The 15,992-nt window shown below is 37.5% G+C and overlaps 1 protein-coding gene across 25 annotated transcripts in view; it reads left to right on the forward strand.

Moving 5' to 3' along the window:
* Positions 1-15,992, forward strand: part of EMSY (EMSY, BRCA2 interacting transcriptional repressor) — an 87,762-nt gene that overhangs the window by 19,987 nt on the left and 51,783 nt on the right. For all 25 annotated transcript variants that reach the window (XM_021062538.1, XM_021062545.1, XM_013979150.2 and 22 more), the window contains one exon: positions 9,329-9,605. In XM_021062538.1, the coding sequence (XP_020918197.1) occupies positions 9,329-9,605 (277 nt within the window). The remainder of the gene's footprint in view (positions 1-9,328; positions 9,606-15,992) is intronic.

Genomic DNA, 15,992 nt, shown 5'->3' on the forward strand with positions numbered 1-15,992 from the left:
TGTTTATATTTCATTGTTGTAATTCCAGTAGGAAAAAAATTAAAATACAAAAGATTATAAAGGGGTTTTTTTTTAGCCTGTGTTTAGGTAACTTTGCCTTCAGGAACTCAGTTTTTATAATGCCAGAGTAATGCAGTTGTCAGAGTTAGATGTTTCATAGAAGAGAGAAAGAATGTGATGAAGTGAATACTTGCTGTGGTCTTCTTTCTTCTTTATATGCTGTCATTAATGCATTTCTAAACGCTTCTCTCAGTATGTTCAAATCGTCAGTATTCTGTCAGTTTTGTTACTAGAACCCTGTAACTTCCCACACTAATCTGGGTGCTTGTTAAACACCTTTATATCTGAGCTCTCACTTCACCGTCATTCTGACCTTCCTCTTTCTTGGTTTATTTACTAATTTTCTGGAGCATATCCTCCAGTAGCTTCTTGGTATATAGGGGGAATGGAAAGTAAAGTTTTTGAGACCTTGCATGGTGGCCTGAAGATTTCTTTATTTTGCCCTTATACTGTCTTGCTGTAAGTTTAGCTAGGTAAATACTCTGGGTGGGAGGTCATTTTCCTTGAGAATTTTGAATGTATTGCTCCATTGGCTCGGCTTCCAGCATTGCTTTTGAGAAGCCTAGTAATGCCATTCTAATTCCAGATCCTCTTTTTCTCTTAGAAAACTCTTAGTAATTATCAGAGTTCTGAAATTTCAAGGTGATTTTCCTTGGTGTGGGTCTTTATTTTATCCATTGGGTTGCACACTCAGTGGCCCCTGTCATTCTAGATACTCATATCCTTCAATTCTGGGAAATTTCTTGAATTATTTCTTTAATTTTTCTCTGTTTTCTCTTTTTGGATCACCTATATTCTGATCTTGAATGCCTAGATTGAGCCTTTCATTTTTTAAATCTTTCTCATTTCTCTTTTTCCGTTTGTTTTCTTTTTCTTTCTACTATAGTATGATGTCTAAAAGCCTGGATTTTGGAACTAGACTTCTTGAGTTTGAATCCCATTTTTTTGCCATTTACTAATTACGTGACTTTGGGAAAACTAAACTCTAGACCTAAGCTTTTTTCTTGTAAAATAGGAAAAATAATATATTTATTTTGTAGTGTTTGGGGGTATAAATAAATGAAATAATAAATACCAAACTGTTAGAATAGAGCTTAGCACGTAGTAAATGCTCTATAAGTATTTTTTTTTTTTTACTTTCTAACTTTATCCTTTATTATGTTACTTCTCTGGAGTTTTTCTTTTTTTTTTCTTTTTGGTTGCACTCGAAGCATATGGAAGTACCCGGGCCAGGGATTGAATCCAAACCACAGCTGTGATCGGTCCTACAGCTGCAGATGCTGTATCCTTAACCCACTGTGCCAGGCCAGGGATCAAACACACTCCACCTCAGAGGCAGTATCAGATCCTTAACCTGCTGTACTACAGCAGGAACTCCTTTGGCATTTTTCATTTTTGCTTTTTTTTTTTTTTAAATGGCTGTGAGGCATATGGAAGTCCCTGGGCCAGGGACTGAATCTGAACTGCAGCTGTGACCTACATCACAGCTGTAGCAATGCCAGATCTTTAACCCACTGTTCTGGGCTAGGGATCAAACCCACCTCTCAGCAGTGACCTGAGCTGCTTCAGTCAGATTCCTAACCCACTGTGCCACAGCAGGAACTCCCTTTCTATCTTATTTTTAATTTCTAGTAATCTTTTCTTGTTCTCTGAAAGTTCCTTTTTTTTTTTTTTTAAATAGCATCCTGCTCTTTCATAGACTATATATTGTCTTTTCTTATGGTATTCATGGTAATTTTTTTGATGTTTTCTTCTTTCATGTTTTCTGTCTTACCTATAAATTTCTATTATCTATTAATTTTGATCTCTTTCTTTCTCTTCACTTTCCTTAAATGCTGGTTATCTGCTTATGAATGGAATTGGGCACTAAAAAGCTGGCAGAAATCTGTGTGTAGGGTGGGATATGTTGGCTGCTGACCTTCATGTAGGTTGACCTAGATGTTTTGTTTTGTTGATAAACATCTGCTACCCCTTTACCTCTACCAATTTTCATTCTTATTAGGGCTTTTTCATGGAGTGGCCAGGTTCCTCAAAGAATCTTCCAGTCATTTGCCTCCAGTAGCCAGCTTGTTTGCCAGTCTTTTAAGAGCGATGGGAGGGAGAAGGCTGGATAGTTTCATTCTTCAGTATATAGACTTTACTTAACCCCTCTCTTTGCAGTATTGCATCCACCCCCATTAGCCTGGTGTTGTCGAATTCCCTTGGATTCAGTCTTTCCCTCAAGAGTCTTACTTTAGGAAAGACTAAAGACCAGTAGTTTTCCTTGAGGATGGAGGAAGATGACTGGGGATCTTAATGCTGTTTAAACAGATTTTCAACTAATTTTCCTCTTTCTAGTCCCACTTTTTTTTTTCTTTTTAGGTCCTTACATGCAGCGTATGAAAGTTCCCAGGCTAGGGGTCAAAGTGGAGCTGCACCTACTGACCTGTGCCACAGCCATAGCAACTGGGCATCTGAGCTGTGTCTGCAGTGCCAGATCCTTAACCAACTCAGTGAGGCTAGGGATCGAACCTGCATCCTCATGGATACTAGTCAGGTTCGTATCCTGACAGCCACCACAGGAACTCCCTCTAGTCCCACGTTTACCCCTACTTCAGAAGTATCTGGTTCTTGAATTTCTGAGTTTTTCTGGGGTTCTCTGGAAGTTGTCTTGTTTTTTGTTCTGTTTGGTGTCTTAGGTTTCCACTCTCTTGGGAATGCGTCATCGGTTACTACTTGTCTATTTTCCACTTTCCAAAACTTGATGGCTATTGTCTCCTTTCCATTTTGACCTTATGGGTTCATGCATCTCTTCCCCTTTTAAAAAAATCACTTCATATACTTTTAGAGGGATTTGGGGGAAGGAATAGAGGTAAATTCTTATTTTCAATAGATGGTCTTTTCTAGTTTTGAATCTTCAGATCAGTGATAATTTCATTTAAAAAACCTCCTTGAGTGTCCTGGGAAGATGTCATTATATAATTTATAAAAGATTAATTTTCTTAAAAACTAGAAATGATAATGAGTTAATTTGTGGACTATAATTCTAGCTTCAGTCCTAGGATGAGGCATTATAGTTTATATTAAAAATCAACTAAGGGAGTTACCTAGTGGCCTAGCAGATTAAGGATCTGGTGTTGTCATGCTGTGTCTTGGGTCATTGCTGTGGTGTGGGTTTGATCCTTGGCTTGGGAACTTCCATATACCATGGGCATGCCCCCCCCAATAAATCAACCAAGAATTTTTGTAGCCAAAGAGACTGGGTTGGAATCATAGCTCTCCACTATGACCTGAGATACATTAGTCTTTCTAAATCTGTTTACCCATCTGTGAGATGAAAATAATGCCAATTTTATAAGGTTATTGTGAGGATTAAATGGGATTGGATATTTTAAAGTACAGCATAATGTGTATACTCCAAAAATGTTAGGTCCCTTCCTTTATAGGTATTTTATGGAAAGCAGACCTGACATTATTAAGTTTCCAGTCTTCTTTGGTAGACCTATATAAAAAAATGTTTTAATAGAAGGGAGTTCACCTATAAGTGAAGTCAGAACTTTAAAAAAAAAATTTATTTGCACTATTGAGAATGAACTGTTCCAAATAATGAATTTATCAGTTAACTGAAGCTTACCCCTTAGTATATAGAAATTGACTATTTTTGGTTACTTCTTAAGTGTTACACTGAACATATTTTTTGCATTTGTATTTGATGACTCCAAGGTAATCTTCCTGAATATCATTTTTCTTGTATTATACTTACTGCTTTCTGGGCTAGCCCTATAATATGTCATCAGCCTGCTATAATCTTGAGAATTTTTAAAGCTGCTTTTGTAATTTTTTTACTGCTTCTTTGCTGGATCGATTTTATCAGTAATTCTCTCTTCCTCCTCTTCTCCTGGGCTCTATTTGGCATTTGAGATATAATGTAGCAAAGTTGTAGCTAAAAGAGCACCCACTTCCAATCCCTGTCCTTTTTTCCTTTACTTGGTTTTATTTTTATTCATTATACTTAATAACTAGTTAGCATTATATTATGAATTTATTTCCTGTTTTTCCCATAGAGCCTACCTTACTGAGGGTAGAGACTATGTCTTAATTCATCACTATTCCCTAGAGTTTAGAATAGTGTCGGACACGCAGTGGGTGCTAACTAATATTTGTTGAATGAATGAATGAGTGAATGTATTTGGTTCCAGTACTGCCTTTGCCACCTCTCTTGAGCCTCAGTTACCTTATAAAGCAAAGACAGTGCTAGTGCTGTCTAGATAGTTAAATGAGATGATCCATGGACGGGGCTTTAACATTGCACATATGAGAAGTATTCAGTAGACGTCCCCTAACATCATTAACTGTCCAGTCTCCTTAGCAGACCTATATACAGATACTTACGGGGGCTCACCTCTAAGTGAAATGGTGAACTTTTTTTTTGATTCACTACCTTTACCATATTTTAATTTTTTTTCTTCTGAATTGTCAGTCAAGAATGGAGAATTGAGATTATCAGACTTATGATGCTCATAAGAGGGCTTATTTATCTCCAAAGTCATACATGAGTCATAACATGAGATTCCAGGCTCAGAACCTTAGATTTGTCCAATTGTGTTTAAAAAAAATTATAACAAATCAAATGAAAAATAAGACATTCAGGATCTCCTGTCATGGAGAAACGAATCTGACTAGCATCCATGAGGATGCAGGTTCGATCCCTGGCCTCACTCGGTGGGTTAAGGATCCAGTGTTGCCGTGAGCTGTGGTGTAGGTTGCACATGTAGCTTGAATCTGGCATTGCTATGGCTGTGGTGTAGGCTGGCAGCTACACCTCCAATTCAACCCCAGCCTGGGAACCTCCATATGCTGTGAGTGCAGCCCTAAAAAAAAAAATGACATGTATTCACAAATACTTACTGAGTATCTGTTAGGTTCCAGATGTAAAACTTTACTCTTACTTCATGTGTACTTAGTGCCATTGATTTTATTTCTTGGACAAGCTGAGAACTAATAGATATTCTTTGGGATATTTTGTGTGTTTTTTATTTTCCTTTTGCTGGGTAATTGGATTTTTTTTTTTAACTCTCTTTAAGGCCGTTGCCATTATTGCATTCACCTTGGATTTCTCACAAATCCTATGTAAGACAACTTAGGGTACTTTAGTTAAGTTGACTTTTACATTAAGTATAATTATTTATGAATTTGTGGACTTGATTCAAATTCAAATAAGTCATATATTTTCAAGGTAGACAAATTTCCACCTGTGTTAATGTGGTGCCTTCACTTTAAGTATAGCATTGGTACAGCACTTATATAAACAAAGCAACAGAATGCAGCTTTATGCTTTCACATGCTTGATTGATATTTTTCATTTTATCCTTAGGGTGCAAGTCCCAGCACTCTTAAGGAGTTTTTGTGAATGCTAGAAGGTCAGTAATTTGAATTATGGCCTGAATAAACACTGTTTGGTTCACTCGGTTTCGAAATCCCTTTATTTCCCTTGTTGTAACAAGTAACTAAAGTGCAAGTAAATTTTCTTCAAGGTGAATTTCTAATTTTGGAAAACCCCTTTTCAGATCAGAAATTAATTTGCAGACCAAAATCTCAAAATATGTTTTATCATTTGTATCTCTAATCTAAAACATGCTCTTAAAGACTCAGATTGATTTTGCCGAAGTGTTGTCGTCTTACTGTTAAAAGTCTACATGCGTACTCCACTTCTGAAATTGCAAATATTTGACCCAAGTGGGAATGCCTCCCTTCCCTTACCCATGACAGACCTTGCTAATTACCTGTGGCATACTTTTCTGCCAAACCTTCGCGAATCCTCATCTGTGCTGCAGTCCTTATAAAAACTGCTCCAGGAAGCTATGACTGTTCGTTCAGAATTGGCAAATACGAAACCTAATTGCTATTACTACTCTTAATTGGTTTGACTGTGGTAGTAACTGAGTTCTTTGGATTCTCAGGGGTATCGGGATTTGAGAAAAAGATACATAAAATTTTTTAATGAAACAAAAATAGGGAACATTAAAAAAAATTTCCATATTGATTTGATCTATAACAGCTTTACTGATATCCTTCTAACATTTATTAAGTAGTAATAATAGGCTACTAATAAGTACCATTTGTGAACTGCCAAATATTGACCACCTGCTATGTGCCTAGCACTGTGTTAGATGCTTCACTTCATGATCTCATTGAATCCCTGTAAAGATTTGCAAGGTAGGTATTATTATCCCTATTTTATAGATGAAAATTGGAACCTAGGTATTTTAACATGTCCAGGGGCCTACCATTTGTCAGTGGTAGAGGCAGGATTGAGCTCATGTTCATTTGACTTTTAACATCTGGTCTTACTACCGTGTTGGTTTAGTTCTCAGTTTATATGGTGGCTGATGGTTGTGTTTGTAATAGTGCAATGTAGGTGTTTGCTGATTGAGTCTACATAGAAATATGCTGCTCAACTCCATAGAGGTGTTTGCTGGTCAAGACTTTTATGTCTTTCTTGACTTCTCAGATAATCAACAAACTCTTTAAAATAATGGACATGTACTTAAAATTCTCGTAACACTGAAATATATAGCAGTGATATATATATGGTCAAAGCTTCTTTGAGATGTAGATACTGAGTACAGACATACTCAATAAGTTTTGACTGACTGATTTAATTTTAGACTTTCTTTAGAACTGGTAGAAAAATGGGAAATAATTTCTCTTTAAAGCCTTTGAATTTTTCAAACAATTTTCTGTCCTAGCTAGATAGGGAAAAGTAATTATGGTCAAAGAGGAAAAGGACATTCTGCTTTGTCTTGGGTATCACTAAACTACCATTATACTTGCCCATAATAAAACCGGTATTATAGACTTGTAAATGTTTTTTTGTGTTCTCAGCTGTAAAATGGGGATAATAATAGTGTCTGTGTTGTAGGATGGATGGGAGATTTAAATAAGCCAATGCATTGTAACTCTAGGAGCTAATCTTGATTCCCTTATTTTCTTCAACCCTAAGGTTTCTGTATATCAAGTCCTGTTGACTCTACCTCTTAAAATAATCGGAATCCGATCACTTCTCTTTATTTTGAATACTAACACCTCAGTCCAGGCAGCCTATTATCATTTCTTGCCTAGTCCATTGCAGTAGCTTCTTTTACTAGTCTCACTGCTTCCATTCTTACCTCTCACCACATAGCAACTAGATTGATCTTTTAAAATATAAGTCAATGTTTGCTGTTTCCTTACTTAAAATCCTTCCATGGCTTCCCATTATACTTACTATACATTTTAGATTCTTTATTCTGGTTTACAGATTTGATCTGGACTCTGCTTAGTTTTGCATCCCCTCCTTGCCCTATATGCTTTTGCTACACCGGCTCTCTTTCCTGTTTTTAAATACAGCAGGCTAAGTCCTACCTAGGTCCTTGGCTCCATCTTTTTCTCTTGGTCTGAGAAATGCTTTGTCCCTGTATCAGGTACATTTTTCTAAGCATACTGGCTAACCTTGAAGTCTCTTCCCTGCCTCTTTTTCCCTCTATTCTCTATATCAAGCTATGAGCAAATCCTGTTGATTTCACCTTTAAATATATTCAGAATCTGTTCACTTTTCACCAACTCTACCACAAACACTTTTGTCACCATCCTCTCTGTTTGATTTATTGCAGGAGCCTCTAATTTGTCTCCCTATTTCCACCCTCTCTGCTCTGCTGTACTTTTCACCAAGCAGATAGACGGATGCTTTATTTTTTAGAAAACTTTCGGATTTGTAGAAAAGTTGGAAAGGTAGTACAGGGAGTTCCCATATACCCTGCATCCAGTTTCCCCTGTTCTTAACTTTGTATTAGTATGATATAGTTGTTACAGTTAATAAACCAGTGTTGATGCATAATATTAAGTAAGGTCCATTAAGTAAAGTTTTTCCAGGCTTCTTTAGTTTTGCTTATTGTCTTTTTCTATTCCTGGATACCACATTACATTTTCTTGTCATGTCTCCTTAGTTTCCTCTTGGCTATGGAAGTTTCTCAAACTTTGTGTTTGATAACCTTGGCAGTTTTGAGGATTACTAGTCAAGTATTTTGTAGAATGCCCCAGCACTGCAATTTATCTAATGTTTTTCTCATGATTAGACTAGCATTATGAGGAGTTCCCATTGTGCTTCAGTGGTAAAGAACCCAACTTGTATCCTCGGGGATGTGGGTTTGATCCCTGGCCTCGCTTAGTGGGTTGAGGCTCCAGCGCTGCCGTGAGCTGTGGTGTAGATCACAGACGCCGTTCGGATTCCATGTTGCTGTGGCTGTGGCGTAGGCTGGCAGCTGCCGCTCCGATTCTACCCCAGCCTGGGAACTTCCATGTGCCGTGGGTGTGGCCCTAAAAAGACCAAAAAATAAAAATGAAAAATATACCAGTATTATGAGTTTTGGAAGGAAGACCACAAAAATAAAGTGCTATTTCCGTCAAGTCATATCAAGGGTATATACAGTCAACGTGTCCTTACGTCATTTAGCTCCCCCATTGCTTGTCTGAATCTGTCTCCTGTTATTCTCTACCTTCTCAGCCTTATAAATTCCAATTCCATCATTAGGTCCCGAGGTGTCTTGAACATACCAAAGCTTGCTTCTGCCTCAGGGCCTTTGTATCTGTTACTCCCTCTTCCACTGGATGGTCTTCCTCTAGGTAGCAGCATGTTGACACCCCTTATTCTAGTTTCTGCTCAGATGTCTCCTTATCAGAGAGATCTTCATCGAACACTAGGTAAAAAAATTACACATTATTCCCATTTTCTTTTATTTCCTACCTTGCTTTGTCTGTTCCATTTTATCTCTACATAACATGTATTTACTTTTTATTTGCTTATTGTTTTTCTCTCCTTACTGGAATGTTAGCTCTATGAAAACAAGAACTTCGTTTGTTCATTCCATTATCCTCAGCATCTAGAATGATGCCTGGCACATAGTAGATGCTCAACAAATATTTATCAATGAATGGCTATCCAAATTATTTTCTAGAAAAATTGTGCTAGTTTATACTCCCTAAGCAGTATGCTGAAATGCTTACTTTGCAGTATCTTGTACAACATTGAATGTGTCTTTTAAAATGTTTGGTTGGTAAAAATTATTTCTTTTAAGTACATTTGATAATTACTGGTAAAGGAAAGCTTTCATATATTTTTGGTTTTAGATTTCTTTTTCTTGAATTGCTTCATTATGTTTTATAAGCTATTTTTGAATTGTATGTAACTATGAGTCTAGATACATTAGTAGTATAGTAGGTACATGAAAATAACTTATTTTACCTTCCTTAGGTTATCATAGTGACCACATCACCAAGTTCAACCTTCGTGCCCAACATTCTCTCCAAATCCCATAACTATGCAGCAGTCACTAAGCTTGTACCAACATCAGTCATTGCTTCCACAACCCAGAAGCCACCAGTGGTTATAACTGCTTCACAGTCCTCTCTGGTCAGTAGTAGCAGCAGTGGCAGCAGCAGTTCTACGCCGTCACCTATTCCTAATACAGTTGCAGTAACAGCTGTGGTTTCTTCCACACCGTCTGTGGTCATGTCAACAGTAGCACAAGGTAAGTGGTGATTTACCACGTAATTCTAGCCCTGTGGGGTATGGGAATTTTGAAGAAAAATTCGTGAGTGTATTTTACTGCTTTGGGTGTAAAGTTCCCATCTGTTACATCAGAGATCGACCACTTCCTGTCTCCTAGTTTGCCAAACTAGTGGGTTAATCAGTTTTCTTATATTAATATGTTTACTCTAAGATTTTTTTCAAATGCACAACACCTAGTCACCTAGGCAATTATATAGGTTAAATCTTGTCAGAACAAATTTCAAAGCATATATGAATATCTATAATGTAATGAAAATTTTAAGTGAGGAACTTGAAATTGTTTTACGCTAGGTTCTTCAGAAGAAATATTAAGTATATAACCTCTTTAAAGTAAGTTACCCAATAAGTAGGATGATTTCAAGGATATGGCATTAGCCTTTTCTTCAGTTTCCTAAATTTTTCTGGATGGGTGGGTGATAGGAAGTACTGAAAGGCACTGAGGCTAAAGTGAAGGAAAGTTGCTGCTTAATAGCAAGGAAAGGAAATGTGGAAACCTCAGTTCCATGCCAGCTTAACTCGCTTGAGCTCTCTTCCATATCTTTGTGTTCCTCCTATGTAAAGGGCAGAGGGCACACTGAAGGAATTTTCTTTTTACAGGGCTAGTCAGTCTTAAGATGGGAATCAGGAGTTCCTGTCATGACTCAGTGGAAACGAATCCGACTAGTATCCACGAAGATGTGGGCTCGATCCCTGGCCTCGCTCAGTGGGTTAAGGATCCGCTATTGCCAAGAGTTGTGGTGTAGGTCACAGATGTGGCTCAGATCCTGCATTGCTGTGACTTTGGTGTAGGCCAGCAGCTACAGCTGCAGATCTGATTCTGCCCCTAGCCTGGGAACTTCCACATGCCCTGGGTGTGGCCCTAAAAAGAAAAAAAGAAAAAAAAATGGGAATCACAGGGAGCCATTTAATTATACAGATTTCATACCCATGATTGCAGTCTATCAAAGGGAGCAGAGAAACATTATAGTACAGTATTTAGTATCTAGTTTTCATTGAATTTTACTTGCAATAGATAGCTTAAAGTAGACTGAGACTTGGAAATACCCTGATTTTTTGGGGTGGCGAGGACTTCAACTTTACTTTTTTCCCCTACTTTTGGCACCCCATGGCATATGGAGTTCCAGGCCAGGGGTCAGATCCAAGATGCAGTCATGACCTAAGCAGTGCCAGATTCTTAACTGGCTGTGCTAGGCCAGGGATAAAATCTGTATCCCAGTGCTTCCAAGATGCTGCCAGTCCCACTGTGCCACAGTGGGAACTCCTAGAAAGACACCCAGGAAAACTATGTGATTACTTAAAAAAATTTTTTAGTGAGTTTCTCTTGTGGCTCAGTGGGTTACAAACCTGGCTAGTATCCATGAGGATACAGGTTCAATCCCTGGCCTCACTCAGGTTAAGGATCTGTCGTTGCCGTGAACTGTGGCATAGGTTGCAGATGGGGCTTGGATCCTGCGTTGCTGTGGCTGGAGTGTAGGCTGGAAGCTGTAGCTCCAATTTGACCCCTAGCCTGGGAACTTCCATGTGCTGCAGGTGCAGCCCTAAAAAGAAAAGAAAAAAAATTGGAATAGAGATAATTTACAATGTTGTGTTAGTTTCAGGTGTACAACAAAGTGATTAAGTTATACGTATACATATATCCACTCTTTAATTTTAGAGTCCCTTCTCATATAGGTTATTACAGAATATTGAATTGAGTTCCCTGTGCTATACATTAGGTCCTTGTTGGAGATTATTTTAGTTTTTGTTTGAGATATCTAATTTAGATACAAGTGCTAAGAAATTAAGGCATTTTTTTTAAAGAAGGTAAATATTTGTGTGAGCAAATATTTGTGTATATTTGTAATATACAAACTGCAAGTGTGATTCTGACTGCAGGGCCTCTTTTGCGGCTCCACCGTGGGTACCTAGGGGACAGGGCATTCATTGTTTGTGTCTCTTGGGGCCTAGAGACATAAACCGTTTTAAAGCTGATATAGCTGTCTCTGGCTATTCTTGTAGGGGCAGCTGGTGGTAGAGGGGGAAGAATCTTAGTAGCAATAACTTGGTGGATGACTCCATGTTTATAAGTGTAGAGATGGCTCCAAAGGTAGGGAGTGTAGGGGATTGTGTACAGTTGGTTCATTTGGTAGGAAGGAAAAGGAACTCTTTAATATTTGGAATATGGGAAGTCTTAAATTCTATAAGTGAGAATGCTTATTCTGAATTGGTTACCTGCAAAACAGGATAATTGGAAAAAATTTTTATTATGAAAAATTCTAGATGTACGTAAGTAGAGAGAACAGTGAAATGAACCCTATAATATGTGGTCATTACCCAGCATCAGGAATGAGCAACACATGGTCAGTCTTGTTTCATCTGTATCTGCTCTTTCCTTCTACATACCCCTGGCCTGTAATAATTTAAAGCAAATCCCAAATACCGTATATTTTACCTATAAATACTTCAGTATGTACCGCAACTCACAATACCATTGTCACACCTAGAATTTTTAGCAATAATTCCTTCATATAATAAAATTAGTTAGCATCGAGTTTCCTTGATCATATCATAAATTTCTTAAAAAATTAAGATCTAAAGAAGGTGTACACATTTATCGATATGGTTAAATCTTTTTAAACTTACAGGTCTTTCTTTTTTTTCTTTTTATTTGTTGAAGATTAGTCATTTTTCTTGAGTTTCTCTTAGTCCGAATTTTGCTGATTTTAATTTCATAGTGTGGTTTAACAAGTTCTCCTGTTCCATTTCAAGAAACCTGATCAGATTCAAGTCCTATTGTTTTTGGGGACATGACAACTAACAATATAATTATTGAACAGAATTTAAGATTCTTTTATGGTCTTTTGATTCTTAAGGTATTCTCAATAAGGCTATACAGTCAAATTACTGTATTTTAAAGTCACTTGAAATAACTTTTCTCTGGTTAAACTCTAATTTGGTGTACAGTTAGGCTAATAATATGTTTCATGTTGTTTTTGTGCATTACACTGAAAAAATTTTTGACCTAATGTTAATTATAATTACATAAAATATTTATATAGTTCCAAAGTCAGACCCACAAAATAAGATGTTCTGAGAAGTCAGCCCTTTCATCTGTAGTTCTTATACCCTGTTTTGTCTTTCCCTGATAGGAAATCTTTTTTCCCTTTGATTAGTTTTTAATTTATCCTTTCATTTCTTTAATATATAAACCAATATGCATATATTTTATCATCTTAGGTAAAAGGTAACATTTTATGCACACTGTCTGCACTGTAATGTTTGGAAGGAATAATTTTAAATTTGTGGTTATAAGTCTGGTGCTGGTATTATGGAAAAAAGGTGAGGGGCGTCCCCTTGTGGCTCAGCAGTACAAATCCAGCTAGTATCCATGAGGATGCAGATTTGAACCCTGGCTCTGCTCAGATGGTTAAGGATCTGGTGTTACCGTGAGCTGTGGTGTAGGTCACAGATGCAGTCAGATCTGGTGTTGCTGTGGTTGTGGTGTAGGTTGGCGACTGCAGCTCTGATTCAACCCTAAGCCTGGAAACTTCCATATGGCATGGGTACAGCCTAAAAAGCAAAGAAAAAAGAAAGAATGAAAGGAACAAAAGAAAAAAGGTGTTGGTTAGAATGTGTTTTATGTATATAGAAAGAAGTTATTTATTTATTTACTTACTTATTTAGTCTTTTAGCCAGATCCTTCACAGGCTAGGGATCAAAACCTGCATCCTCATGGACACTAGTTTGTTTCTTTAAAGCTGAGCCGGGGCAGGAACTGCTATTCAAGTTTTTTAAACCTAGAAGTATTAGTGGATTAAATAATCAGTAATCACTCTATCACAACAGCCCTTCCCATTTTATGTATTGCTGCCTTTTTACCTGTATGAATATTTTTCGTTCAGTTGGAGTAAAAAAACTTTATTCCATTTGCTATCATGCTTTTTTCATGTACTATTGCTTCATTAACATTCTGCTATTTTTCTGTAATTAATCTAATTATTTTTAGTTCTATTTAATGTTTTTGTTATTATTGCATGATTTATTAACTTGTTCCCTTAATTTTAGATAGAGTATTTCCAGGTTTTGATATTATAGATTTAACTGTGGTGAACATCTTTGTGAATTGAATTGAGCCCTTTTTTCCTTTAGAACCAGCTCTGTAGCAGGATTACCAAGATAGAGGCTGGGACTTTTTTTGTAGAGTTTGCTAAATGCCGCATTTTAGCTCCTTGAACTATTACCGTCTTAGAATTTTTCAATAGTGTATGTCTACTAATAGTGGTCCTTTTTCCTCCTATTTACAGCAAGGCAGGTAATACAGTTTCTAGGATTGAAAAAATTTTTTAATGCCATACTATTTAAGCAGTCAGTTTAATACTTGATTTTTTTTCCCCTTTAATCTCTGAATATAAGGTAAACCACAGGTAATATTCTTACAGTTTTAGATCTTCTTTCCCAATCATTTACATGACTTTGTTTTTTGATGTCTTTTGGGCTTCATTCTTTCTCCAGGGTTCATGTTAAAATTCTAAACTAAGTTTTTCATATTTATTCAAAATTACCAGTGTGGCTTAAACCATATGTAATTTCTCCAAATACAGACAATCACATTTGCTTCAATGATTTTCACAGCAGCCTGTACACTATTTGGCATTCAGGTATTTGATAAATTGTTACAGAGCCCCTGGATTGTTAATATCTAAATTGAGTTGCAAAATGTGATGAGTAATTGAATGATTACATAAATTTGCATTGACTGAGTGGTTTTTAGCAATAAGAAAATTTATCTCGTAAAACGAAAAGTCTGGAAGCAGGGAAGTTCCACTTAAATTATATAGTAGCTCACTGGAGCCATCAGGGAGTTTATTTTCACCTTTTTTTCTGTTTTCCTTGGTGTGTCAGCTTTTTTCCCAGGTAGATCCCATCATGGTTATGAGTCCAGCATTTCCATGTATCACATCCAGTTATAACAATGGGCACAGAAAGAAGAGAAGAGACCATTCCTTCTGTGAGCCTCTCTTAGAAAAGAGAAAACCTTTCCCAGAAGCGCCCAGAAGAAGATTCCCTTGGTGGTGTTTTTTGGCCACACCTGTGTCATATACTCTAGCCTAAACTAGTCCCTGGGGAAAGGGGAGGGGCCACCATGACTAGCTTGGATCAATTAGAAGTGGCCCGCTAGAGCTGCCTTGGTGCCTGCTCTCCCCGAAAGTATATGCCAGTGACCAGGATCTTTTGGGGGTGAAAATGGGGCTCTGTTAGGAAGAGGGCAGAGAAGGGAAATTAGCCAAGCAACCAAGAGTGTATGTTGGCATTAGCTTGTTTTAATAAAATAGTTTTAGAACAATTGACTTTTAATTTGTTTGTATGCATGTTAGTGAGATTAAATTGGTTGATAAAACTGATCAGGTTATCCTTTTGCCAGGGGATGTCTATTTGTTGTATCAAATATGGTGAGGAGTGTAAGAATCTCCAAGGTATAGTTGTGGCTTTATGCATTTCTCCCTTTGTCAGATTTGTCTCATATATTTTAAGCTCTGTTACTAGGTGCAAGCACATTTAGTATTGTATCTTCCTGATGAATTCAGTTCCTTTTCACTATGAAACATTGTTCTTTTTCTCTAGTAACACACCTTATTTTGATATTTATCCTGATATTAATGTAGCTACTACAACTGTCCTATAATTAGGGTTTACATTATATTTTTCAATTGTTTACTTTTAACCCATCTGTTCCTTTGTATTTAAAAAACATCTCTTATGAACATTGTATAGTTAGGGCTTAATTTCTTATTCAATCTGACCGTCTTTACCTTTTACTGTTTTTGCTTTGTTTTGGCTTGTTTTTGTTTTTGTTTTTTTTGTCTTTTTAGGGCCGCACCCGCAGCATATGGAGGTTCCAGGCTAGGAGTCTAATCGGAGCTGGAGCTGCCAGCCTATGCCACAGCCAGAGCAATGCCAGATCTGAGCCTTGTTGTGACCTATGCCACAGCTCACGGGAACGCCAATCCTTAACCCACTGAACAAGGCCAGGGATCGAACCCGAAACCTCATGGTTCCTAGTCAGATTCGTTTCCACTGTGCCACAACGGGAACTCCCATCTTTACCTTTTAAATAAAGTGTTTGGGAAGTTCCCATTGTGGCTCAGCAGTAATGAGCCTGACTAGTATCCATGAGGATGCGGGTTTGATCCCTGGCCTCACTCAATGGGTTAAGGATCTGGTGTTGCTGTGAGCTGTGGTGTACGTCACAAATGCAAGTCTGATCCGGCATTTCTGTGGCTGTGGTGTAGGCTGGCAGCTGTAGCTCTGATTCAGCCCCTAGCCTGGGAACCTCCATGTGCCACAGGTGCAGCCCTAAAAAAGCAAA

The sequence above is a fragment of the Sus scrofa genome, chromosome 9 (assembly GCF_000003025.6).
Source record: "Sus scrofa isolate TJ Tabasco breed Duroc chromosome 9, Sscrofa11.1, whole genome shotgun sequence".
In the NCBI taxonomy this organism is placed as follows: domain Eukaryota; kingdom Metazoa; phylum Chordata; class Mammalia; order Artiodactyla; family Suidae; genus Sus; species Sus scrofa.